This window comes from Tachyglossus aculeatus, chromosome 26 (assembly GCF_015852505.1).
Source record: "Tachyglossus aculeatus isolate mTacAcu1 chromosome 26, mTacAcu1.pri, whole genome shotgun sequence".
Taxonomy (NCBI): Eukaryota; Metazoa; Chordata; class Mammalia; order Monotremata; family Tachyglossidae; genus Tachyglossus; species Tachyglossus aculeatus.
In genome coordinates this window covers 13,358,712-13,386,604 of record NC_052091.1, presented here as the reverse complement: position 1 = coordinate 13,386,604, position 27,893 = coordinate 13,358,712, and the positions used below count along the sequence as shown (strand labels likewise).

General features: G+C 44.3%; 1 protein-coding gene across 4 annotated transcripts in view; it reads left to right on the top strand.

Moving 5' to 3' along the window:
• Window positions 1–7,160: 7,160 nt before the first annotated feature.
• SCAPER (S-phase cyclin A associated protein in the ER) overlaps window positions 7,161–27,893 on the top strand; it is a 291,810-nt gene continuing 271,077 nt past the window's right edge. For 2 of the 4 annotated variants that reach the window (XM_038767149.1, XM_038767148.1), the window contains exons 1-3: window positions 7,161–7,231; window positions 22,146–22,263; window positions 26,749–26,775. In XM_038767149.1, coding sequence (XP_038623077.1) covers window positions 7,229–7,231; window positions 22,146–22,263; window positions 26,749–26,775 — 148 coding nt within the window. In that variant the 5' untranslated portion in view covers window positions 7,161–7,228. The remainder of the gene's footprint in view (window positions 7,232–22,145; window positions 22,264–26,748; window positions 26,776–27,893) is intronic. The other 2 variants (XM_038767151.1, XM_038767150.1) reach the window with 1 other exon arrangement.

Genomic DNA, 27,893 nt, shown 5'->3' with positions numbered 1-27,893 from the left:
GTTGGCTGCGGTGGGCAAGGGGCTGCAGGTGGGCAGGGCCGGCCTGTGAGCCTGGGGCTTCAGGTGGGCAGGGCCGGTGTGGTGGCTACAGGTGGGCAGGGCCGGTAGGTTGGCTGCAAGGGGGCAGAGGGCTTCAGGTGGGCAGGGCCGGCCTGTGGGCCTGGGGCTAGCAGGTGGGCAGGGCCGGCCTGTGGGCCTGGGGCTAGCAGGTGGGCAGGGCTGGCGTGGTGGATGCGGTGGGCAAGGGGCTGCAGGGGGGCAGGGCCGGCGTGATGGCTGCAGGTGGGCAGGGCCGGCGTGGAGGCTGCAGGTGGGCAGGGCGGGCGTGGTGGCTGCGGTGGGACAGGGCCGGCCTGTGGGCCTGGGGCTGCAGGTGGGCAGGGCCGGCATGTTGGCTGCGGTGGGCAAGGGGCTGCAGGTGGGCAGGGCCGGCCTGTGAGCCTGGGGCTGCAGGTGGGCAGGGCCGGCCTGTGAGCCTGGGGCTGCAGGTGGGTAGGGCCGGCGTGGTGGCTGCAAGGGGCTTCAGGTGGGCAGGGGCGGCCTGTGGGCCTGGGGCTAGCACGTGGGCAGGGCCGGCCTGTGGTCCGGAGGCTGCAGGTGGGCAGGGCCGGCATGCTGGATGTGGTGGGTAAGGGGCTGCAGGTGGGCAGGGCCGACCCGTGGGCCTGGGGCTGCAGGTGGGCAGGGCCGGCCTGTGGGCCTGGGGCTAGCACGTGGGCAGGGCCGGCCTGTGGTCCGGAGGCTGCAGGTGGGCAGGGCCGGCATGCTGGATGTGGTGGGCAAGGGGCTGCAGGTGGGCAGGGCCGACCCGTGGGCCTGGGGCTGCAGGTGGGCAGGGCCGGCATGCTGGATGCGGTAGGCAAGGGGCTGCAGGTGGGCAGGGCCGGCATGCTGGATGCGGTAGGCAAGGGGCTGCAGGTGGGCAGGGCCGCCATGCTGGATGCTGTGGGCAAGGGGCTGCAGATGGGCAGGGCCGGCATGCTGGATGCGGTGGGCAAGGGGCTGCAGGTGGGCAGGGCCGACCCGTGGGCCTGGGGCTGCAGGTGGGCAGGGCCGGCCTGTGGGCCTGGGGCTAGCACGTGGGCAGGGCCGGCCTGTGGTCCGGAGGCTGCAGGTGGGCAGGGCCGGCATGCTGGATGTGGTGGGCAAGGGGCTGCAGGTGGGCAGGGCCGACCCGTGGGCCTGGGGCTGCAGGTGGGCAGGGCCAGCATGCTGGATGCGGTAGGCAAGGGGCTGCAGGTGGGCAGGGCCGCCATGCTGGATGCTGTGGGCAAGGGGCTGCAGATGGGCAGGGCCGGCATGCTGGATGCGGTGGGCAAGGGGCTGCAGGTGGGCAGGGCCGACCCGTGGGCCTGGGGCTGCAGGTGGGCATGGCCGGTATGTTGGATGCGGTGGGCCTGGGGCTGCAGGTGGGCATGGCCGGTATGTTGGATGCGGTGGTCAAGGGGCTGCAGGGGGGCAGGGCCGGCCCGTGGGCCTGGGGCTGCAGGTGGGCAAGGCCGGCGTGTTAGCTGCAGGTGGGCAGGGCCGGCGTTGTGGATGCGTTGGGCAAGGGGCTGCAGGGGGCTACGGATTGACAGGCCAACAGCATTGACGCCGCGGGGCTGCTGTCAATCAATCCATCCATCCTGTTTATCGAGCGCCGACTGTGCACAGAGCCCCGTACTAAGCGCTCGGGAGGGCACAGTCTAGCACAGGTGGTAGACACGCTCCCCTTCCACAACCAGCTGTATCTACTTATTTATCCATTTATTTGTATTAATGTCTGTCTCGCCCCATAGACCGAGCTCGTTGTGGCCGGGGGAATGTAGGTTTGTTGATCTGTTGTACTCTCCCAAAAGGTTAGTGAGCACTTAATAAATACCATTATTATTTGTAGTAGTAGTGGTACAGGACTTTGCACTCAGTGAGCACTCAACAACTATGATGGAGTGGATGAATGAATGAGCTTAGGGGGAAGAGACGTTAATTGGAGAAGCAGGATGGTGCGGCGGATAGAGCCCGAGCCTGGGAATCACAAAGTCCTGGGTTCTAATTCCGGCTCCACCACTTGTCTGCTGTGTGACCGCGGGCAAGTTACTTCACTTCCCTGGGCCTCAGTTACTTCATCTGTCAAATGGGGATTGAGACTGCGAGCCCCAAGTGGGATAAGGACTGTGTCTAACCCGATGTGCTTGTATCCCCCCCCCCCCCGTGCTTAGTACAGTGCCTGACCCATAGTAAGCGCTTAAAAAATACTGCAGTTAGAATTAGTTGGAATTAATTAATGGAAATACATTAATTACGCCTACGTCACTGATGGGCAGTTTGTTCTGTCATTCGGTGACAGACAGTTCATTCATTCATTCAGACGTATTTATTGAGAGCTTACTGTGTGCAGAGTACTGTACTAAGCGCTTGGGAAGTACAAGTCGGCAACATATAGAGACGGTCCCCACCCAACAGTGGGCTCACAGTCTAGAAAACAGTTGGTTTTGTGGGAGTAGTTATAGGTCAGCTGCATTCTTGGGCTGGCCTAGCCTGCGACCAGGCTCTCTGCAAGGACAGTCGTGTTGTTTATATTTTGTTTTCGTCTAGTCTGAAAAACCTGCAGCAAAGAATAGGGTTATTTTAAATAAACAAAAAGCCATTCTGTCATACAATTGGAAGAAGCTCTTTTGGGCCAAGTTCTCATCCCTTATCCCGAAGGGCTTGTTTGTTACCCGCATTGTCTGTTAGGACATTGGTTTGGTGAACGTTTTCCAGTAATGTAGCGTACAATTCCTACATTTTAAAGACATATTGTTAAGAGTTTAGTAGAGTTTTGTTATAGAATCTATGAGATTGGATAGGCGTGCCATGCACCTTGAAAGGACAACAACAATCATAGTAGTATTAGTTAAGAACTTATTATGCACCGTGTTTGGGTAGATAAAATCATATCAGACTGAATCCCTGTCCCACATGGGGATGACAGTTTGAAGGGAAGGGAGAACAAGAAAAATAACTCCTATACCAACCTGCTTTCCAGGAAGCTGTCAGGATAAATCAAGAATAATCATAGGGTTGGAAAGGAAATTACTAGATGGTTTATTTCATCCTTCTGCATTATAAGGTAGGATCTCACAAATGTTTTAGAGAGATGAACGTGTATTCTGCATTTTAAATACTTTTGGAGAAGCCTGATCTTCCATCGATGATGACATGCAAATGAGCTTGGAGCTCTTGGGAGGAAGAAGCTTTCTAGAAATCTGAGTTCTGTTATGTTTTCATCACAGTGCTCTGACAGTACACTAATATTAGAATGAAGCTGATAAATGTGAAAATAATCATTTCCATTTGTAGGAAGAACAAGATTCAAAATGCAAGGTTATTTAAAATAGTATAGTTACGGTTGTGTGCCTGGACAGTAATGCCCATTTGCAGTAACATGGTACTTGTTAAGGGTTTCCTATGTGCCAAGCACTGGAGTGCATACAACTTAGGTTGGACACAGTCCCTGTCCCACGTGGGGCTCACACTCTAAATCTCCACTTTCCAGATGAGGGAACTGAGGCCCAGAGAAGTGAAGTGACTTGCCCAAGGTCACACAGGAAACATGTAGTGGAGGCAGGATTAGAACCCGTGACTTTCTGACTCACAGGCATGTGCTCTATCCACTAATCCACGCTGCTTCTCAATATGTATAACATGTATACATGTAAACATGTGTAACATACTGTTGCTGGAACAACTCCTAAGGCTTGTAAACAGTAAAAAGATCTGAAGTTGTGCTGTGAAGCTAACTTTTTTCTTTTTTAGTGGTATGACAGACTTGGGATTAGAACCCAGATCTTTTGATGCCCAGGCTCTTTCCACTAGGCTACACTGTTTCGAAAGTTTAAAAATCCATAGGTAAAAATTAATTGGGGAAATTATTTTCCTGTAGAATCAATTAATGGTATTTAGAGAGTGCTTTATGTGTGCATAGAACTGTACTAAGTGCTTGAAAAAGTAATAATTGTGGTGTTTGTTATAATGCTTACTCTGCGCTAGGCACTGTACTAAGCGCAGGAGTAGGTACAAGTTTATCAGATTGGACACAGTCCCTGTCCCACAAGGAGGTCACAGTCCCCATTATACAGATGAGGTAACTGAGGCCCAGGGAAGTGAAGTGACTTGCCCAAAGTCACACAGCAGACCAGAGGCAGAGCTGGGAACAGAACTGTTCCCCAACCAAGACTTCTGATTTTTAGACCCCTTTCAATTTTCTCAACTCGTGCCCCATTTAGCCTCCATACCCAAACTGTACCATCCCTCGATGACCAAATTGATGCACTCAACACCACCCTTGCTACTGAACACAACTCACTTGCTCCCCTAGCCGTCCGTCAATCTTGTACCACAGCCCTGGATCACCTCTGCAGTCCACCTCTTTCACTCCCGGGCACAAGCCGCAGAGCGTTGTTGCTGGTGGAAATGTAGTTATCAGGCTGACTTTGTCCACTTCAGGTTTATCCTTGCGTACTGTACTCTGCCCGGCAAAATGATTTCTCCATCCTTATTGCCACACATGCCTATTGCCCCCGCTGGTTGATCCACACGTTTAACTCCCACTTCAAGCCCCCTGTGCCCCGCCTCCTCTATCCCTTGCCCCCAGTGACCTGACCACATACTTCATTAACAAAATTGGCATTATAAGGAGTGATCTGAACATCACCTCTGCCCCTTCTTCAACTCTCCCATCTTTCCCAGCAGTATCTCAAGGAAATCTCCTATCTTCTCCCAAAATCCACATCCTCCAACTGAGCATCCCACCCCATTCCTTCGCACCTCATCGAAACGCTTGCCCCCTTCTCTCTTCCCTCCCTGCCATCTTCAACTGTTCACTTTCCAATGGCTTCTTCCCCACTGCTTTAAACATGCCCATATCTCTCCTATCCTAAAAAAAGCCTCCCATGACCCTGTCCAGTTATCACCCCATCTCCCTCCTACCATTCCTCCCCAAATTCTGTGAATGAGCTGTCTACACCTGCTGTCTCAGGTTCCTCTCCTCCAATTCTCTCCTAGAACTTCATTTCAGACAGATAGTTGCTCTTTCAAAGCCTTATTGAGGGCACATCTCCTCCAAGAAGCCTTCCCTGAGTAAGCCCTCTTCCCCGACTCCCTCTGTGTCACCCTGACCTGTTCCGTTCATTCATTCTGCCTCCCATCCCCACGGTACATATATATATATATATCTGTAATTTCTTTATGTATATTAATGTCTGTCTCTCCCTCTAGACTGTTAGCTCACTGTGGGCTGGGAATGTGTCTGTTATATTGTACTCCCCCAAACACATATTCAGTGTTTTGCACACAGTAAGCACTCAATAAATATGACTGAACGAACAAATGTTCCCCAAGGGGGCTCATAGACTAATTGGGAGGGAGTAGGATTTCATCCCTATTTTCCACATGAGGAAAACTGAGGCACAGAGAAGAGAAGTTACTTGCCCAAGGTCACGTAGCAGACAAGTGAAGGAGCTGGGATTAGAACCCAAGTAAGTACTTAGAAGAGTGTTTGACACGTAGTAAGTGCTTAACAAATGCCATTAAAAAAAAAGGCCTTTGCACTAGTCCACACAGCTTCCCACTCTGCATTTTTTCCTCATACAGTACAAAGTGTGAAGAAGGTGCTAAGGCTTATGGTATCTTCTTTCCAAGGCTCCAACACTCTGGCACAAAGGCTGGTATTAACCAATTAGTGGTATTTATTGAGCGCTTATTGTGTCAAGGGCCTGTACTAAGTGAGTGCTTGGGAAAGTACAATACAACAGAGTTGGCACACAATCCCTGCCCACCAAGGAGCTTACAGTGGATAGGGGCTTGATAGCGAGATTCTTTCATTCTCCTTGATATTAGCACTTAGGGCAGTGCTTGGTCATCAGTGCTTAATAAAAACTGCCATTAAAAGGAATTGATTTTTCCTTTTACAGACCTAAGGAGGAGGATCCCGGTACTTTGCGAAAAAGCTACAGTCCTTTGCAGGAAATCAGAATTTGCTTCCAGTCATGGCTTACCTTACCTTTCTACCATTGTTAGATCATGCTTTGCTGACCATTCCCCTGTCCCTTGGACAACTACTCCTTTTTTTCTTTTAGTTCAGTTTTGGTTAACATAAGTACTATCGAAGTCACCCTATAGGACTTAGGATCTGTTTTAAATAGAGCCCTTTACAAAAAGAGCGATGGTCGGCCAATGAAACCTTTCAGTTTGTTGAAATACTTTCGTGAGAAGATGTGTGTGCTAGTCTACCTAATGATCTCCTTAAAAATCTTACAGATTGCCCATTAGGTGGATTTTTCTGATTGCGTTTATACCGTTTATTTGAGAAGCAGCGTGGCCTAGTGGATAGAGAATGGGCCAGGGAATCAGAAGGACCTGGGTTCTTATCCTGGCTTCATCACTTATACGCTGCGTGACCTTGGGCGAGTCACCTTACTTCTCTGTGCCTCAGTTACCTCATCTGTAAAATGGAGATTGAGGCTGGGAGCCCTATGTGGGACAGGGACCGCGTCCAATGCTGTTTGCTTGTATCCACCTTGTGCTTGTGCTTAGAACAGTGCCTGACCCATGGTATGCACTTAATAGATGCCACAATTATTATATTATTATTATTTGAAACCCCATTCTGTTTTTTATGGTTCTATAATTTCAGCCTGTGTGGATTTAAAGATAATTTATCTCATTTTCTTGAGACTTTGAATATTTATTTAACGTAGAACGTTTTAGGCACTGCAAACATACATCCTATAGGATTGAAGAAGAAACTGAGAAGCAGTGTGGTCTAGTGGAAAGAACAGGGCTTGGAAGTCAGAGAACCGGAGTTCTAATCCCAGCCCTGCTACTTGTCTGCTGTTTGACTTGGGGCAAGTCATTTCACTTCTCTGCCTCAGTTACCTCATCTGTAAAAGGGGGATTAAAAACTGTGAGCCCCCTGTGGGACAGGGACTGTGTCCAACCCGATTATCTTGTATCTACCTCTGCACTTAGCATATTGCCTGGCATACAATAAACGCTTAGCAAAGACCACTATACGAGAGAGCTAAGTGAAGTAATTTCAGTTTCAAATGTATGATTTCTGTTGAGAGATAGAATTCTATCATTTTATACACATGCAGCTTCTTATTAATTTATATGTGTGCATCTATTTTACTGCAGGGGTCAGTCCCCAAGGGATCAGCCAAAAATGTGATGAAAATCTACTGAAATAGAAGAGTGTTTCACGATGGTAAGTCACCCCTGCCAAATCAGTATATTTCAGTCATAGAAACTTTCTGTGTTTGAAAACTTTGCACATTAAAAATGTTCTTCCAACAGTTTCCTGTCGTAGTAATCTTTTCGTTTCTGGGTACCCAAACTGATTTATGGCTTAAGTGACAGCAGCCGAGTGCTAGACACCCACAGATGGTGGTTGGATTTCTGCCTTTGGTAACTACTGTGGCCTTTGCCTCCCATGTTAGCAGCCCTATCCGCTTACTCTCTCGTTGTACTTTATGCCCCCGTGGGAACGGGACCTGCAGGAGCAAGAGAGCGTGTGGGGCGTTACGGAAACCGCTGTCACTATTATCAATTCTTTCACATAGGAAGTAGGTTTCCTAAATTTTCATGATTCGACTGATTCTCATCCACTGTTTACAGTGGGAGACTCCATCCATCATCTTTCCTTTAAAGAAAATCATCATGCTAAAGGAAACTGACACATTTCATGATTTAATAAGGAATAACACTGAAACTGGGTTAAATTGAAATGCAGGTATTTCATAGGATTTCACCCTCTTTAATGGACAACCACAAATCAAGACCGTGTAACTAAGTGGCTGGTCACACGTTTTGCTTGCCAGCTCACTGAAAGCCCATTGCTTTGTCAGGCATCAGCTAAGGGGAGTTCCCTGACCACCGTCTTTCCTGTTCCCTGAGCGGCAGGAGTTAGGAATGCCTCTTAGGCCACAGTAGGAACAGAGTTATCCTGCTGACCTTGCAGAGGCAGTGAGTGAACCTGGAGAAGGAACATAGCTGTGGAGTGGGAATGCTTCAGTAGTTGGTAGTTGAGGGAAGTTAGATTAGGTAGGGAAGCAGCATGGCATGGTGGATAGAGCACAGGCCTGAGAGCCAGAAGGCTCCACCTTTTATCTGCTGTGTGACCTTGGGCAAGTCACTTTACTTCTCTGTGCCTCAGTTATGTCATCTGTAAAATGGGGATTGAGACTGTGAGCCCCACGGGGGACGAGGGACTGTGTCCAACCCGATTTGCTTGCATCCACCCTAGCCCCTTTTACAGTGCCTGGCACATAGTAAGCATTTAACAAACACCACGATCATTATTATTATTAGATTTGTGGGGAATCCAGAACGCAGGGATCATGTCTACCAACACTCTTGTACTCCAAAATGTGATGAATTTCAACTGTGGCAACTCATTTTTTGGATTGATGGCTCTCGATCTTGATTTTGATTTTGCTTTGTTGACTGACAGTATTGTAGGTGGACTCTCTAGAACTCTTGAGCTTGTTTGACCGTAATGATGGCCAACCTGCTGTCTTTAAAAGCACTGTTGCTTCATTTTCCTTACTTTTCAGGTCAGGGTTTCTCAAATCAAAGTGAGCCATGGGTTGGGGGGGGGGTGGTTCAGTTGAAGGAGTGGGTAAGAAAAAGGACAGACACAGAGACACACAGATATGGAAGACCTTACCGACTCTGCCGAGTAACACCCACTCACTATGCAGTCATGAGCAGCAAAGCCAAGCAGAAGTCAGGAGAATAGCCTGTAGACTGTAAGCTCACTGTAGGCAGGGAATTGATTTACCAACTCTTGCATTGTACTCTTCCAAGTGCCTAGTCCAGTGCCTGGAAGCAGGATGGGCTAGTGGGTAGAACAGAGGCCCGGGAGTCAGAAGGACCTGGGTTCCAATCCCAGCTCTATCACTTGTCTGCTGTGTGACCTTGGGCAAGTCACTTCACTTCTCTGGGCCTCAGTTACCTCATCTGTCAATTGGGGATTAAGACCGTGAGCCCCATGTGGGGCAGGAACTGGGTCCAACCTGACTTGCTTGTATCGATCCCAGCGCTTAATACAGTGCCTAGCACATAGTAAGTGCTTAACAAATACCACTATTGTTATTATTATTATAATTACCATAGGGCTCTGCGCACAGTCAACATTCAGTGAATATGATTGATCAATTGGCTGAATAGGAGGTAAGAAACAACAGCAACCAAGTGCAGAGTCCACTGTTGTTGGCTCCCAGTGTTGTCCATTGGGCCATTCTGGAGCAGAGCTGGTCGACTGCCCTTCTCCGGAGCCGGAGTGGCTGGAAATAGGGGCAGAAATGCCAAGGAGTCAGTGGCTGCAACCCCGCTTGCTCACCTGCTTAGGAAATTTCCTTCTCCTGTTGCTGCTGCTGCTTGTCACAGTCCTACCTCTGAGGTGGCCAAAAGTGGCACTCTGAATGCTAGCTGGGACTTCTGGTTTGATCCAAATCTGAGGTACTTCATTCCCCATATCTGTGCTTCTGGTGCCAATTCACATCTGACCATTCTTTAGAAATTCCACATGGAATATTACAAGCATGCAAATGTTAAAACGGCAGCCCAAACAGTCGATTAAGTTTTTGCACCAGTTGCGTATACACGTATTCATTTCAGCTTATTCACAGCCTGGAATTGGCCCTAGATGGTTTTCACTGCAGATATCAAGCATCCCTGTTTTTAATATATTTTTAAAGGACGTGTGTTCTGTAATTATGACTGCTTTAAGATGTGATTTCTTCATTTCAGTGAACAGGCAAAATTTTCAAGCAAAGTTTTCTATTCAAGGAGATCTGATTCATAGTATTCTCATAATTCAGAAGACAATGATCTGGTAGGCATTTCTGTTCCCTGAGCGGCAGGAGTTAGGAATGCCTCTTCCTTTTTTCAAGAAACTGGTAGTAAATGTTCAGAGAGTGGATAATTCAGTGGAGAAAAAAAACCCTCTCAAGGTAAACATTGATAAATTGATTTTTTTACCAAGTCTTTTGCAAGTTTTTTTTCATAATTGAGACTTCAATCTGGCTACTGGTTACTCTAAAGAATTCCTCCATGCAGGTTCTCAATCCTGAGGTTTTCGGACCGAGGCTCGGCCATCATTTCTGGGATGCTTACATATCCCCTATCCCAAAAAAGCACTCCCTTAACTCCACGACTTCCTCCAGTGACCACCCCATCTCCCTCCCTCCATTATTAAATTATTTACTTATATTAATGTCTGTCACCCTCTGTAGACTGTAAGCTTGTTATGAGCAGGGAACCTGTCTGCCAAATGTGTTGTAGTGTTCTTTCCCAAGTGCTTAGTACCGAAAGTGCTTAATGCATAACATTGGTGATGATGATGATGGTGGTGAAGGTGATTCCACGTTTCTTGAGAAAATTGGTTACACCCACTGTCTACACTTCTTCTCCTCCAATTTTCTTCTTGATTGCCCCCAATCTGGCTTTCATCCCCTTTACTCCAGGGAAACAGCCCTCTCTAAGGTAACCAGTGACCTTCTCACCAAATCTGACGGCCTGTACTCTGTCCCAAAACTTCTAGGCCTCTCAGCTGCCTTCAACATTGTAGACCACCCCCTTCTCCTTGAAACCTTATCCAACGTTGGATTCACTGACACTGTCCTTTCTTGGTTCTCCCCCTGTCTCTCTGACCACTCCTTTTCAGTCTCTTTTCCTGGCTTCCCCTCTGACAGTAGGGGTTCCTCACATCTTAGTTCTAGGTTCCCTTCTATTCTTGTACATCCGCTCCTTTGGAGAACTCATTCGCTCCCATGGCTTCAACCAGCATCTCTATGCAGGTGACTCCCGAATCTACACCTCCACCCCAACCTCTCTCCTCTACAAACTCACATTTCTTCAATAAATCATATTTACTGAGTGCTTACTGTGTGCAGGACACTGTACTAATTGCTTGGGAGAGTAAGGCACAACAGTATGAGATACATCCCATGCCCACAACTAACTTAGGTTCTAGAGGGGGAGACAGACATTAATATAAATAAATTACGGATACCTAATAGTGCTGTGGGGCTGGGGAGAGGATGAATAAAGGGAGCAAGTCAGGGTGATGCAGAAGGGAGAGGGAGAGGAGGAAAGGAGGGCTTAGTCTGGGAAGGCCTCTTGGAGGAGATGTGCCTTCACTAAGGCTTTGAAAGGGGGGAGAGTAATTATCTAGTGGATTTGAGGAGGGAGCGTGTCCCAGGCCACAGGTAGGACTTGGACGATAGGTCGGCCGCAAGATAGATGAGAATGAGGTACAGTGAGTAGGTTGGCATTCATGGAGCAAAGTATGTGGACTGGACTGTAATAGGAGAGTAGCAAAGTGAGGTAGGAGGGTGGAAAGTGATTGAGTGCTTTAAAGCCGATGATAAAGAGATTCTCTTTGACACGGAGGTGGATGGGCAACCACTGGAGGTTCTTGAGGAGGGGGAAACGTGGACTGAATGTTTTTGTAGAAAAATGATCCAGGCAGCAGAGACAGTGTGGACTGAAGTGGGGAGAGACAGGAGACAGGGAGGTCAGCAAGGAGGCTGATAAAGGAATCAAGGCAAGATAGGATAAGTGATTGTATTAATATGGTCGCAGTTTGGATGGGGAGGAAAGGGCAGATTTTAGCGATGCAAAAGTTGAATCGACAAGACTGTGATGGATTGAATATGTGGGTTGAATGAGGGATGGGAGTCAAGGACATCTCTACCTGGATATCCTGCTGACATCTCAAACTAAACATGTCCCAAACTGAACTCCTTATCTTCTCACCCAAACCCTATCCTCCCCCTGTTTTTCCCATCACTGTAGATAGTACTACAATCCTTTCTTGCTCACAATCATAAAACCTTGGCATTGTCCTCTACTCGACTTCCCTCATTCCACCCACGTATTCAATCTGTCACTAAATCCTGTCGGTTCTATCTTCACAACACTGCTAAAAATCTGCCCTTTCCTCTCCATACAAGTTTCTGTCACACTGATCCAAGCATGTAACCTATCCCACCTTAATAATAATAATAATAATAATAATAATAATGGCATTTATTAAGCATTTACTATGTGCAAAGCACTGTCTGTCTCCTCACTGACCTCCCAGCCTCCTAACTCTTCCAACTCGAGTCCATACTTCATTCTGCTGCATGGATCATTTTTCTGAAAAATAAATAAATAAAAATAAAGGTTCAGTCCATATCTCCCCATTCCTCTTGACCATCCATGGCTACCCATCTACCTCCAAATCAAATAGACATTCCTTTCCATCGGCTTTAAAGCACTCAACCAGCTTGTGCCATCCTACCTCACCTCGGAGATCTCTTACTACAGCCTAGCAGCCTGCAAACCTCCCCTCCAGTGCCAACGTACTCACTGTGCCCTGATTTTATCTGTCTCCCTTCTTTGTCATCTATGCACTTGGATATGTGACCTGTGGGCATTTGACATTCACTCCACCCTCAATCCCGCAGCATTTAGGAACATATCTTTATATATTATAAATTATTTGTTTATATTAATATCTGTCCCCCTCTAGACTGTAAGCTTGCTGTGGGCAGCGAGCGTGTCTGCCAACTACTGTGTTTTATTGTACCCTTCCAAGTGCTTAGTACAGTGCTCTGCACATCATAAGCACCCAATATACCATCGAGTGATGGATGGGGTCATCACCACCATTTAATTTTATATGGGAACATGATTAATGGCATTTGTTTATTTTTACTGACAGTTTTCAACTAATCCTGTTACCAGCCTGAATAAAGGCAATCAGAGCTGGATGTATATGCTGGAGAAAGATCAAAATGAAGCATCTCTCTCTCTTTCCTTCTATCCCCATTCCCAAATTATAATTAAGTAACCTTTCCTGTTACTGGGAATCACTGGGAAATTTTCCTTACAAGCAGTAAAGGAGGGATACCGGGGGGGAATTAGAACATGTAAAAGTGATTTTCCTTTTTCTTTAAAAAGTCTTGAGTTAAGTTGGTTTTGGCACAGTTTGATTTCTTTTTCTTGTGATATATCGTCAGTTTAATAATCCCTACAAGAACTTTTATCACTGGGCATCTGCACCTCTCCTGAAACATCAAAGCGTAGAATTTTATACAAAAACATGTCTTAATCAAGTAAACCTTAAATTAACTTTATAATCTCATCATAAAAAGACAATTTGTGGCTTTGACTTTGCTCAGTGAGATTTTGAAGCACTGCAGCGGTACTACATTGGCAAGATCCTGTCAAAACTCGTCTTTCAACTCTCCAATTCAGATGCTTTTAAAAAGTTTGAAGAAGATTGATTTGTCTACAAAATAAGAATCTGTCCACCCCTGGAATTTTGGAGTAAGCAACAGCATCGTTCAAGTAGCACTCAGTAGCGTTGATTAATTAGTTAAAGTACATTACATCATCATTTGTAAAAGTGAAGCGGGGTCTGACTGGTTGCATATGACAAAGGACCAAGTGTAGTGCTATGCTCCTTGTAGATGATCAAGAAATACTTACTGATGTTGGCATTTGATTCAAATTATGCATTTATAGAACATGAATAACAGATTGAAGAGCATCCTGTCGATTATTAAAAGACAATTTAAACTGAAAACATCTGCCTGCCTTAATGGCCTCTAAAAGTTACTCCACATTATTTATAAGTGATAAATTTGTAACTGAGAAATGAACTATTCAAGGCCATGACACATTATTTGATCCTCAGGTCCCTTAAGTATATGTTAAATTTGACAGCTCAAATAAAAATTTTGAAAGCATTTGGTGTTTTGGTATTGAATTTCAAAGGCTCAAAGTGGTGACAGTAGGTTGTCTTTGAAGGTGAAAATTCTATGTAATCAGGGAAATGATAGGGAATATCAGAATTCCCCCAGGGAAAGGGATGAAAGCAGGAAACTATGTAATGACTAATATCTTGAAATGAAGTCATGGCATATAAGACTTAATATGGCAGTTTTCTTCTTAAAAAGGAGGTGTTTTTAAAGGAAGAAATGAAAAGAAAAAGGTTTCAATTAAAATTACTTCAAAAACAACTATAAAGTGTGCTATTTCGGAAGCTGTGAAATCAGAAATGTTTCAGAAAAATATTATTTAATTTGGAAACAATAAGAGTGTGATTTTTTTAGTCAGATTGGTTGCTTTTGGAAGAGTGGCCCATGAAAATGAGCACAGAATTAGAAACTGGAAAATTTGTGCGCAATCTTAGTTCCACCACTAATTGATTTTGGGGCAAGAGAATAAAACATGCCTCTCAGTGCCTTAGTTTCCCCCCAATAAAATGGATATACTTGACCTTTCCTTACCTCATAGTTTGCTTCCCAATTATAAATTGGGAAGAGCGAGAGCCAGGAGCATGTGTGCACAGAGTCTTGATTTTGATCTTTCTTCAGCATATCTGTTTAGTTCTGATTGCCTTTTTTCAAACTAAGAACTAATGTTCTTATTTTGGATCAATATACGCATGTTACCCTAAAGAATCTTCAGAAAAATTGAGTTTGCACCTTTTGTCCATTTTTATTAAGCATTTTTTTCCTCATCAGGTCCTTAATCTAAACTATAGTTCTTTTGACATTTTAAACTATCTTCTGAAAAACTGTTAATTGTCTTTTGACTAGGAACATTGCACTTTCAGTGATGAAATGTGCTCTCAGCCACACAGGCAACCAAAGTCAATGGAGCAATTTGCCCAAGCATAACAGCAATAAGGATAACAGAACTTTGGATTTATGAACTCTTTTGTGATGTTTTGTTATGCTGAATAATAATAATAATAATATCACTATACTAATCTCATGGTGAGATATAATATAATCAGGTTGGACACAGGTTGGAAGGGGGTATGAATAAAGGGAGCAACTCAGCAATGCAGAAGAGAGTGGGAGAAGTGGAAAGGAGGGCTTAGAGAAGACCACTTGGAGATGTGTGCCTTCTATAAGGTTTTGAAGCAGGGCAGAATAATTGTCTGTCAGATTTGAGAAATGAGGGCATATCAGGCTTGGGAGAGTACGATGCAACCGAGTGGATAGGCATGTACAATAAGAAAAAAATAGTTTGGCAATCCACATTTTAAAAGTTGGCCCAATGATCCATCATCTCAGAATTTGGAGGGCCTCGTTAACTACTTATATACAGGTTCTTGTGCTTTGTTCTTAGTACTCTGTACGTAGTAGAGAGGCAGCGTGGCTCAGTGGAAAGAGTGCGGGCTTCAGAGTCAGAGGTCATGGGTTCGAATCCTGCTCTGCCACTTAGCTGTGTGAACTTGGGCAAGCCACTTAATTCTCTGTGCCTGTTACCTCATCTGTAAAATGGGGATTCCACGTGGGACAACCTGATCACCTTGTATCCCCCCCCCCCAGTGCTTAGAACAGTGCTTGGCACAGAGTAAGCGCTTAACAAATACCATCATCATTATTATTATTACCTGTATATATGTATATATGTTTGTACATATTTATTACTCTATTTTACTTGTACATATCTATTCTATTTATTTTATTTTGTTGATATGTTTGGTTTTGTTCTCTGTCTCCCCCTTTTAGACTGTGAGCCCACTGTTGGGTAGGGACCGTCTCTATGTGTTGCCAACTTGTTCTTCCCAAGCGCTTAGTACAGTGCTCTGCACACAGTAAGCGCTCAATAAATACGATTGATGATAAACAAGGTCCAGTTTTCTTATAAAGTCTCACATCTTCCTCTGGGGCTTAGCGGTTAATCGCAGTCGTATTGGCATATTCATCGTATTGGAGAGGGAGTTGAAGAGATTAAAAATGTCACTTTGATGCATCTTATAGAAATACTGGCCCTCTTAAAAGATGTTTGTAAATTAGAAGTTTGCCCTGGGAGAATCATGCAAGTGGTGGTGATGGCCTAATTTATATTAAATAAATGCAAATGTGCTTCCTTTTTAACTCGTGCTACGGAGACAACATCCTATTAGATGTTGTCTGTTACCTCATCTGTAAAATGGGGATTAAAATTGTGTGCCCCCACCGGGGACAACCTGATCGCCTTGTAACCTCCCCAGCGCTTAGAACAGTGCTTTGCACATAGTAAGCGCTTAACAAATACCATTATTATTATTATTATTATTATTAATAATAATAATAATAATAAATAGTGTTTCCTTTTGAGCAATTGGAAGTCAATCCTCTTTGTAGCACTAGGTGGCACCCTGTGGCTTGCAATAAGGACACGGGTGCTTAAACACAGATTGCTCGGAAGACAAGTTTCTAGTGAAAATCTATTTTGTATAAATATTCAGAATATGTAGTCTCTCACACACATTTATTGCACTTCAGATCATACTACACTTAGGTAAAACTATTTGAAACTACGGGGCCCCAGCTGCCCCTGACATTTTTACAACATCTGGGCTCTTAAAGGTGACAGAATTTATGCCTTTGCTACCGAAATAGGTTCGCACCATGTATATTGTAGAAAAGTGTTGGTGATTGGTACCGCACAGCAGTTGATATTCAGACACAGGTATATGAAAAGTAGTACGTTTTTCACACGTAGTGCTGCAAGCAAGCAGGATGTCATAAGTTGAACAAAGTCGCTATAAGTACTTCAGATATTACCAAAAGTCTGCCTTCATTTTAAGGGTTGTATTAAAGAAAAGAAGTGATGCCACAATGAGTCAGTCCAGAATCAATCAATCATATTTATTGAGCGCTTCCTGTGTGCAGAGCACTGTACTAAGAGCTTGGGAAGTACAAGTTGGCAACATATAGAGACAGTCCCTACCCAACAATGGGCTCACAGTCTAGAAGGGGGAGACAGAACAAAACAGAAGTCTATCGTGAACACTCGTCATTATCTGCCAGTGCCTCAAAGGATGCTAGTGATATTGATTGAACACTTACTCTGTGCAGAGCACTGCCGTAAGCTCTTGGGTGAGTACAGTATAGCAGAGTGGATAGACAGTTTCCCTACCCACAGGGATCTTACAGGCTACAGTAAGATTGGTCTCCTAATATCATGGTGAATAGAGTGCTTTTTCCCCTTTCATGATCACACCTGCAGAGTTTCCAGTACTCTACTGGTCTCGGCTATGGGAGGGAGAGTCAAGCAGAGGCCTAGCCCTTCCATTCCTGGCTTGGGCAGTGGCTAGGGAGTGGAAGGCAATCAGTTGCAAGTCAAAACTCAACTGTGCTGGGTAGCTGCAGCATGGGAGAGAGTTGAGGGTGGAGACTCAAGTTTACTGCGCAGAAGAAGGCAATGGTAAACCAATTCTGTATTTTTTACCAAGAAAATTTTACGGATACACTACCAGAAAGATTGCAGGTGGAGAGTGGGGCATTCTGGGAGAGATGTGTCCATGGAGTCACTGTGGGGTGGAAACAACTCGGCAGCATTAGACAAGTGTACTTTTTAACATCTCTAATTTTTGCCTCTTATTAACACATGATGGCCTTCAAGGCCCTGCTGAGAGCTCACCTCCTCCAGGAGGCCTTCCCAGACTGAGCCCCTTCCTTCCTCTCCCCCTCGTCCCCCTCTCCATCAGCCCCATCTTACCTCCTTCCCTTCCCCACAGCACCTGTATATATGTTTCTACATATTTATTACTCTATTTATTTATTTTACTTGTACATATCTATTCTATTTATTTTATTTTGTTAGTATGTTTGGTTTTGTTCTCTGTCTCCCCCTTTTAGACTGTGAGCCCACTGTTGGGTAGGGACTGTCTCTATATGTTGCCAATTTGTACTTCCCAAGCGCTTAGTACAGTGCTCTGCACATAGTAAGCGCTCAATAAATATGATTGATGATGATGATGGGCCTTTCTTCCTGACTCTGTAAAGAATTTTCTAAACCAAAGCTCCTAATAGCCAGTATTTTGCCCACTCTCCATTGTGGGCATCTTATCCCCGATTTTCCAAATTCCTTTTGAACTATTGATACTTTTTGCCCACCCAGTTTTCTGCAGTAGCCAACTCTGTGTGAGTACTATTAGCCGGGTGAAGTGTTTCTTTTTGTTTGTCATGAATCTGTCACCCATCTACATACTCCCTAGAACTTGTGAGCAACAATTCTGTGTGGCCCTGATGACAGCCTCTGTGATTTTGGTGACTGAACATCATGACTCCTCTCATCCTTCATCTGACCAGGCCGAAAGGTCTGGTTTCACCATGTGCCTAGAAAAAAGGGGCTTCAGCTCTCTGATTGCTTTGGTCACTTTGGCTCTTTATTTCAGTCCATTTCATGATGAAATGAAATGTATTAACTGAAGGAACTAGCTTATTATTGAAGCATAAAAAAGAAACGTTGAAGACCTGAGCCAGAGTAGTAAGCAGTAAAGGTGGAGAGGAATGACGGAGGGTCATCTGTGAAATACTGCAGAGAAAAAACCAGCAGGGCTAAAAAGTCAAACAGTGTGGGAGATAAATGAGAGAGAGGAGTTAAAGATGACATCAAAGTTGCAAGCTTCTGGGATGGGAGGGACAATGGTGTTGCTGACAGTGATGCTGTTGACTAAATCACATTCAAAGCCCAGCCTGTCATTTTTGTGAAAATATATTACGTGGTTGATGGGTCAGGAAAGTAACCCCAATTTATAACATTGTTCCTTTGGGAAAAGGTACTTTGGCTTCTGACGTGACTTTCAGGAACAGACTGTTTTTTTGTTTTGTTTTGTTTTTAAAGGGCAAAGTCTGCCTGCATTTTAAAATTAACAAAACAGTTACTTGACTTTTACCACAAGAACTTGTACAGGCAGAAAATATCAATAGCTTCAAAAGAGTTTGGATAAATCCAGGCAATTTAAATAATTTTGTGTAACTTTTTACTTTGTGCTATATGTAATGTGAAGTATTAATGGATTACTAGAGGGATACAGTAGAGTTGGGAAACAGTCTAGGTGAAAAACCAGGGGCCTGAGCCCCTGAGTTCATGTTCTGGCTCTGTGACTAGCCTGCTTTGAGGTCTTGGGCAAAGGTGCTGAACCTCTCTGGGCCTCAGTTTCCTCATCTGTACAGTGGGGACAATCACATTTCCCTGTCCCCAACTCAAAGGGCTATTTGTGGAAAAATGAGGTGAGAGCACTTTGTAGAAATAAAATTACACTACAAATACAAGTAATTATTCTGCTAGAGGATGCACTCCCAATCACAAGGATAGATGGCAAGAAAAGCAACCTTCAGTTAGTTCCTCTACCTGCCTTTGTTGTCATTATCAAATGTTGAGCTGATAGGCCTTTGGTCTGACCCAGATTGGGTTTCTCCTGCTCTTTGTTTGGAAGGTCAGAAGCTTTTGAGTTATTCATTCATTCAATCCTATTTATTGAGCGCTTACTCTGTGCAGAGCACTGTACTAAGCGCTTGCACTGTACTAAGCTATTCAGAGATCAAAACATGCAAAATTAATGTGGTGTTCAGACCAGGAAGGAAGTAATTATTTCTTTAAAATGGCCACTGAGAAAAGCATCATGGTAACTGCCGCCTTCCCTCCCGCTACCGAGGGTTCCTGCTCCTGGCCTTCTCCGTGCGTGCCAGACTGGGGATAAAAGCCGCTCCCACGTGTTTGCAGACTCTTCCATCTGCACCGTCGCCCTCCATCCCGCCACTGAGGGTACCTGCGTCCCGCTTGCTCCCACATGCTCTGAAACTCCTCCATTGCTGCCAAGACTTTCAGCCTATTTTGTCTGTTTGTCTGTGTTGTGTGTTAATGCTCCTGACGTACCCATCGCCAATCCCTTCTCCCGCCGTAAACTTTGAAATTGTGAGCCCCACAAGGGACAGAGACCATGTTTAATGCCCACCTGTAAATTATCTCCCAACAGTACAATGCTCTGCACAGTGTAAGTCTTTATCAAATACTATTACTACTCTACTACTACCACTTAAAATGGCTTTTTCTCAAACTTGGGGAAAAACGTCTTTGGGAAGCATAAGAACCGGCAGTTTCACCTTCAAGTAAGTAATTGTATAAAGTCGTGATCATCTAATTGCAGGGACCCTAGGTTCTGTGTCACTTAGACTTTGTGATTTTGAATAACCAGATTGTTCGTGGGGTGCTGAACAAGGAACCTGGAAACAGAATCCCTAAAAGCTTTGGTGGAGCACGGATAGAGGACTCGTGAGAGGGCCCAGGAAGAAAAGTCCCAGGAGGGCATCTGGGGGAGTAGAGAGGCCAGGAGAAGCCCTCTCCCATGACCAACCTTACTTATGCTTCCGGGAAGATCGGAGTGGCATGGGTCTGGCTCGCTCTTGTAGCTCCTTAGTCTTATCATTGCTTTTTGCCTAGCTTCTCTTCCCTGGTCTCACTCCGAAGGGGAAATTGGGTCCTCCCATGGCTGAACTTTGGGCTGCTTCACTACTACCACTTCCCCACCACCCCTTATTTATAAAGATTGAAGGAAAGTACGGAAGTAGAAATCCCACCCAGAATTCCATTCATAAAGCTATATAGGTCTTGAGGAAGCCACACCTATCAACAGGCAGATTAGAGAGATCCAATTCAACCTGGGAATTCAGTTATTCCCCATGAATGAGGAATTCCCGGTAATTGGGGGTCATAAGCTTGTGTTGATTTAGTCCTTGCCCTTTGTGCAATCTGCCTGTCACTACTCCAGAACTTAGAACAGTGCCTGGCACATAGTAGGCGCTTAACAAATACCATTAGCAACTACAGCGGCAACCTGGGTTGGAGTTAAAGCTACAGCTAAGATTTCAGACAACTCAAGATTTTCATTAGAAAATCCCCAAAATAGATGAAATCCCTCTTCTCTCGTTTACCCTCCTGTCAGCCTATTTAAGGGGATGGGGGCATGAACATGGAGCACCACTCTGAAGAGGTTCCTCACTCTTCCAGGTTCAGGAGGAAAAGAGAACAGAAATCCTTTTTACCGTTATCAAGACCAAACAGGACCCAGGACCACTCCATAAATAATGATGGAAATGGTGATGGTATCTGTTAAGCACTGACTATGTGTTAGATATAAGTTAATCAGGTTGGACATCACCCCTGTCCCACATGGGCTTCACAGTCTAAATACGAGGGGGGACAGATGTTGAATCCCTACTTTTACAGATGAGGAAATTGAGGCCCAGAGAAGTTAATTCCCTCAGCAGACAATTTGGCAGAGCTGGATTAGAACCCAGATCCTCCAACTCCCAGGCTCAGGGTCTTTCCAGTAGACCACACTCTTTCTCTAAAGAGGTCAGGAGTCGGGCCTTTTTGCTTCCTATGTCATTTTTCCTTTTCCTTCCCCCAAATACCCTTGTTAACCCTATATCAATCAATCAGTGGTATTGAGCACATACTATATGTGCAGAACACTGTACTAAGTGCTTGGGGAGAGTGCAATACAACCAAGCGCTTAGTACAATTCTCTGCACTGTAAGTGCTCAATAAATATGGTTGAATGAATGGACAGAATTAGCAGACGTTCCTTGCCATCAACAGGATCTTTTGGATAATCAGACACTAGCCATAATGCAGCACTGCTCATGCTTTGAACCCCTCAGCTGGCTGTTCCTGAGAGCTCTACTCCTCTCTTGCCCCTTGGGATTTGGATGTGTGGCACTCTAGCTCTATTGAGTTCTTGGTCCCCAGTACCCTTGAAATGGTAATACTATCATAGCCTACTGACATTGCAGTTATTTGGTAGCTCTATAATAAAGGTAGTCACTGTTGTAATGAAAATGTTAGTAAAAATTTTAAACTACCCAAATGGAAAAGTCCAATTAGGGTAGAATTTAAATGGCATAGTCATTTTGTGCTGATTTAAATTTGAGTTCTCTGAGCCAGGTCAAACCTGAAAGCAGTTGATGGGAGATCACTCAGTATATTGAGGTAAAAGGAAAAGATACAGATTCAAGCACCAAATTGCATTTAAAACATCAGCAGTGATTTAAATGAGCTAGTAAAGAAGATTTAAATGTGGTCACATCATCAAAAGATTACTAGCAGATTAAATTGTAATCTCAGTGAAATATGCCAAGGAATGAATTATCAGTAACTATTCAGTAACTTGGGTGAAAGTGATATTTAGAAAACGTCATCTTAGCAGATTTAAGTCACTGGCAGATACTGCCTTAGAAAGACTATGGAAATGGACAAGTTTCCTGCCCAAAGCCAAAGTAGTTTATAATATGATGTAATTGAGCTTTTGTTTTTTTCCTATTTGTGTTTAGGCTTCCTTCCAACGTTCTAATAGCCATGACAAAGTGAGGAAAATAGTTGCAGAAGAGGGTCGTACAGCTCGGAACTTGATAGCGTGGAGTGTTCCACTGGAAAACAAAGACAATGATGGTAGGTATTGGCGAGAAGTAACATTTGATGTTTAAGCTGTTGAGAAGTACGTAATTTTTTATTTGTAGTGGAATAGTATTTAAGGTTACATAGGGTATCTCCCATGAAATAAAATCATCTAAGTAAACGAACACATCAGTCAGCTAAATTATTTTCTGTAACGTTTTTCCTTTTGTCATTTAATGCAATTGGTATCACTTCTAAGTGGTTTCTTACAAATTATAAAATGGGATTCTCCTGTTTCCTGTCCAAGTGAAGTCTGAGAGACTCCAGCCCCTCATGGAATAGCAAATGAGTTTTCTTATTTCCCTGGTGTTCTGGCAACTCAGGGACATATAATGCCAGAATAACTAGACTTACGAAATGAAAGGAATGAGCCAAAAATTATTCACTGATCTATGAGGATTGATGATGGCAAACCGGAGCAGGTCTCAGTTTCCATCCCTAAAATGGTCAAAATTTCAAAAGTTTAAAATTTTAAGAGGGCAATAAGCCAATCTTAATAAATCAAGTATGCTTTTCTGTTGAAAATTCTAGATTTGGCTCAATTCTGCCCAGAACCTAACATTAGGCACCAACCTGTCATTGGAGGGGTTTGTGGTGTTCAGGCAAGATGGCATTTTTTGGTGCTGTGTCCTGAAGTAGTAATTGTGGTATTTGTTAAGCTCTTACTAAGTGCCAGGCACTGTGCTAAGCTCTGGGGTGGGTAGATACAAGCAAATCGGGTTGGACACAGTCTCCGTCCCACGAGGGGCTCCACAGTCTCAATCCCCATTTTACAGATGAGGTAACTGAGGCACAGAGAAGTAAAGTGACTGCCCAAAGTCACATAGCAGATGTGTAGTGGAGCCGGCATTAGAGCCCATGATCTTCTGATTCTCAGGCCCATGCTCTTTCCATTAGAACACACTGCTTGTCACCTCAAGGATTTCGTTCAAAGTTGAGGGATTAGGGAAGTTGCGGGATAACCTGGTTATGACTTCTCCAGGGGCAGGCACATCTAACCAGCAGATGGAATTTTTTACAGTATATTCACATTTATTTTAATGTTGCAATTCTGTCACCATCCCCCTTTCGAACGTAAGCTCGTTATGGGCAGGGAATATGTCTGCCATCTCTGTTATATTGTACTCTCCCAAGTACTTAGTACAGTGTTCTGCACACAGTAAGTACTCAATCAATGCCATTCATTGTATTTCCGTCCCTGAAACTGCTCTACAGCTGATGGATTGATTGTTCATTAGCTGGTGGTAATGCTAGGAAGATTTGCCACTAGCCCATTTTGTTGCAGTTCAGAATTTTTGGATGTAAAAGCTTTTGGACAGGGTATTTTTTGCCATGGGAGAGTTACTTCTTTCAATTCATCATTAGTTTTTAATAGTATAGTGCTTACTGTTTTCAGAGCACCATTCAATCAGTCAATCAATCGTATTTATTGAGCGTTTACCATGTGCAGAGCACTGTACTAAGCGCTTGGGAAGTACAAATTGGCAGCATATACAGTCCCTACCCAACAGTGGACTCACAGTCTAAAAGGGGGAGACAGAGAACGAAACCAAACATACTAACAAAATAAAATAAATAGAATAGATATGTACAAATAAAATAAATAAATAAATAAATAGAGTAAAAAATATGTACAAACATATATACATAATTCCAAGTGCTTGGGAGGTATAATAGAATTAATAGACATAATCCCTGCCCTCAAGGATCTTTCAGTCTCACAGAGGAGACAGATACACTAAGATAAATTACAGGAAGGAGGAAGCAATGGAGTGTAAAGATTTAGACAGAAATGCAGTAGTGAGGTGTGAGTTCCCAAGGGCTTAGGTGACACACAAGTTGCTGCAGTGGAAGGTGGGTGAATAAGGATGGGAAGCTATGAGGTTAACCGTCATAGGGAAGGCCTCCTGGAGGAGGTGCCATGTAAGAAAGGCTTTGAAGCTGGGGAGTGCAGTGGTCTGCGGGATGTGAAGGAGGAGATAGTTCCAGGCAAAAGGGAGAGGGTTGGCAAAAAGTCAGCTGTGGGAGAGATGAAAATAAGGCATAGCAAGAAGGTGGTTTGAGGAATGAAGCATGCCAACCCCAGCATGTAGTACAGTGCCTGGCACAGAAATGCTTAACAAATGCGTCTGTCTGTCTCTCTTTCTCTCTCTCTCTCTCTCTCTCTCTCTCTCTCCCTCCACTCCCCAACCAAATTGAGAGGGAGAAATCTGATTGAGTGCTTTAAAACTGGAGGTCAGGAATTTCTCTTTGCAGAGAAGAATGAGGAGTGGAGAAAGATGCACAGAATAATATTTTAGAAACAGGTTCTGGGTAGCAGAGTGAACCACGGACTGGAGAAGGGAGGAATGGGAGGCAGAGAGGTCAGTGAGAGGGCTAATTCAGTAGTCGAGTCAAGATATGACAAGGGCCCGGACCAGTGTGGGAACAGTTTGCAGCATGGCTCAGTGGAAAGAGCCCGGGCTTGGGAGTCAGAGGTCATGGGTTCGAGTCCCAGCTCCGCCACTTGTCAGCTGTGTGACCTTGAGCAAGCCACTTAACTTCTCTGTGCCTCAGTTACCTCTTCTGTAAAATGGGGATTAAAACTGTGGGACAATCTCATCACCTTGTATCCCCCCAGCGCTTAGAACAGTGCTTTGCACATTCGTTCAATCGTATTTATTGAGCGCTTACTGTTTGCAGAGCACTGTACTAAGCACTTGTGAAGTACAAGTTGGCAACATATAGAGACGGTTCCTACCCAACAGCGGGCTCACAGTCTAGAAGGGGGAGACAGACAACAAGACAAAACATATTAACAAAATAAAATAAATAGAATAAATACGTACAAATAAAATAAATAGAGTAATAAATACTTACAAACATATATACATATATACAGGTGCTGTGGGGAGGGGAAGGAGGTAAGGTGGGGGGAGGGGGAGAGGAAGGAGGGGGCTCAGTCTGGGAAGGCCTCCTGGAGGAAGTGAGTTCTCAGTAGGCCTTTGAAGGGAGGAAGAGAGCTAGGCGGATGTGCAGAGGGAGGGCATTCCAGGCCAGGGGGATGTTGTGGGCCGGGGGTCGACGGCGGGACAGGTGAGAACGAGGCACAGTCAGGAGATTGCACCTAGTAAGCGCTTAACAAATACCATCATTATTATTATAATATATAGAGAGGAAAGGGCGGATTCTGGAAATTCTATAGAGGAAGAACTGCCAGACTGAATATGGGGACTGAGAGAGTAAGGAATCAAGGATAATGTCAAGGTACAGAAAATTGAGAGAAGGGGAGGATGATGGTATTAACTGTGTAGAGGAAAATTAGGTGCAGGAGCAGGTTTGGAAGGGAAGATGAGTTGAATTTTGTCAGGTTTGGATATGTTAAGTTGGAGGTGTCAGCAGGACAGCCAAGTAGAGATGTCCTAAAGGCCAGAGGAAATATGAGATTTCAGAGAAGGAGACATCAGGACTGGAGTTGCCCATCCATCTCCAGTGGTTGCATCAAGCAGAAACTCCTCACCATTGACTTAGCTCTGTGCCCCCTGCCTATTCTTGTTCCTTTCCCACTACAATCCAGCCTTACCGCTTGGCTCATCTAACACCACCCTATAGACCAGCACCTTCCCTGTCGTCAAAGTCCTAAGAAAATCATATCTCCTCCAGGAAGCCTTCCCAGACTAATCTCTCATCTCCCCACCATCTTCTCCCTTCCTTCTGTGTCCCTTATGCACTTGAGTATACCCACGAAGTACTTTGGTACCCCCGCCCAACCCCATAGCACTTACATACATATCCTTATACTCTGTTGCTTCCCCTACTTGTAATTTATTTTAACGTCAGTCTGCCTGGCTAGATTGGGAACTCCTTGAGGACAGGAATCGTGTCCACCTCCTCTGTTGTCGTACTCTCCCAAGTGCTTAGAACAGTGCTCTGCACATAGTAAGTGCTCAGTGAATGCCATTGATTAATGAATTGAAAGGCAGATCTAGGAGTCATCCTATTAGAGGTGGTAGTTGAAGCTGATGGAGCTCCTCAAGGGAGCTGGTGTAAATTGGGCATAGAAGGGGACCCTCCCTTCCACTTCAGCTGCCACTGTCAGGGTGCATGGGGCATGTCCTGGGGATGAAGAAGGTTAGAGTGAAAAGGGCCGGCTCCAGGGCTCGGGGCAGGGGTAAAGGATGAGAAGGAAAAATGGCCCTTTTCAAGAGGTTTCCGGCCCCCGTCCTCATCCTTTGCCCCAGCCCAAGCTCATGATGTCATCCGGCTACATTTTGTTCCCAGTCAGCATTGAGATGTCATGGTGTTCCGGTTTGAAATTTCTTTTCGTCCCTCCCTTAATGATGTCAGGGCCCCTGGCATGGCCCGTGGGCAGAATCACGTACTTTGATTCCAAAAAATATTCCTCCCGACACGGTGAATTCTCCAATAACCTGTTGGAATTGGCCTGTTCATATTTGAAACAACAAACAATTTTTCTACCAAAACATTTCTTTTCCACAGATATACCTGCTCCATTCAGACCAGGCCGTAAGTCACTTGTGTTTATTTTCTGTCTAAATGTTGAATTTGTAGTTTTGCTGGTTTTCCCGCAATACATTTAAAATACAACTGTTTTCAAGTGTTAACTTGCTAATGAAGCTTGGAGTAGGTTACTTTTAGAGATAAAAATTATCCTCTGAGCCTGACTGAATTGAATTATAGACAATTTATTGATTATTGGAAAACAAATACTTGAGGGCTATCTGTGGTCAAGTTACATGGGAGATGCTACAAAATCAATATGCCAAATGGGATACACTTGAAAATAAGAACACAAATGAGACCACAGAAACATCAGATAGAGGCGGAAATGAGATTTATCACTGGTACATTCAGCACAGTAATAGCCTCTAATAAGCTCATAGAGATCTTGCATTGTTAACTCATTTCTTAGGAAATGGGTATGCATCAAGTATTATTTATCAATTTTCAATTTGGGAAATATCTTTGTAGCAGCCTGTGGTCATTGTAATTTGTCTCCAAGTAATATTTGAAAAGCAAATAGTTCAAGAAATGCTTTCACTTAAAGTTTGTTCCTCTTCAAAAACAAAAAGTACTACATGCATAATTGTGAAGTTTCTATCCTGAATGCAATTGCTAGAGGTGTCTGCATATTTTGATTTGAGTAGGATTATTTAAATAGGATTCTCTTTAAAACTCAATTACGCTTTTCCCAAAGTATAGCATCTTAGTGTAGTTTTTACAAATTCAGAAAACTATGATTCTAAGGGTGATAGAAATCATAAAAGTGTGTGTAATGTTTTTTGGGCATGGCAATATATTGGTGATTGCAAGAATTTGTTATTAAAGCACATGTTAATTTTTTTTTTTAGTTTCTCAATCCACATTTACTGAGTTGTTTACTATGTGCAAAGTATCACCCTAAGCACTTGAGAGTAGAATTAGTAGACAATGATTCCTGTTGCCAGAGGGCACAACTCTTTGACAGCATCTTTAATACTTTAAAATTTTCTAAATCATCTGTAGTATTTGTTTACACACAATTTTTTAAATCCTCATATTTTAATAGAAATAAAGTGGTAGCAATAGATCCATTTCAACAGTTTTTCATTCGCCAGCTTTAGGACAGGGAGACCCATTGAGGT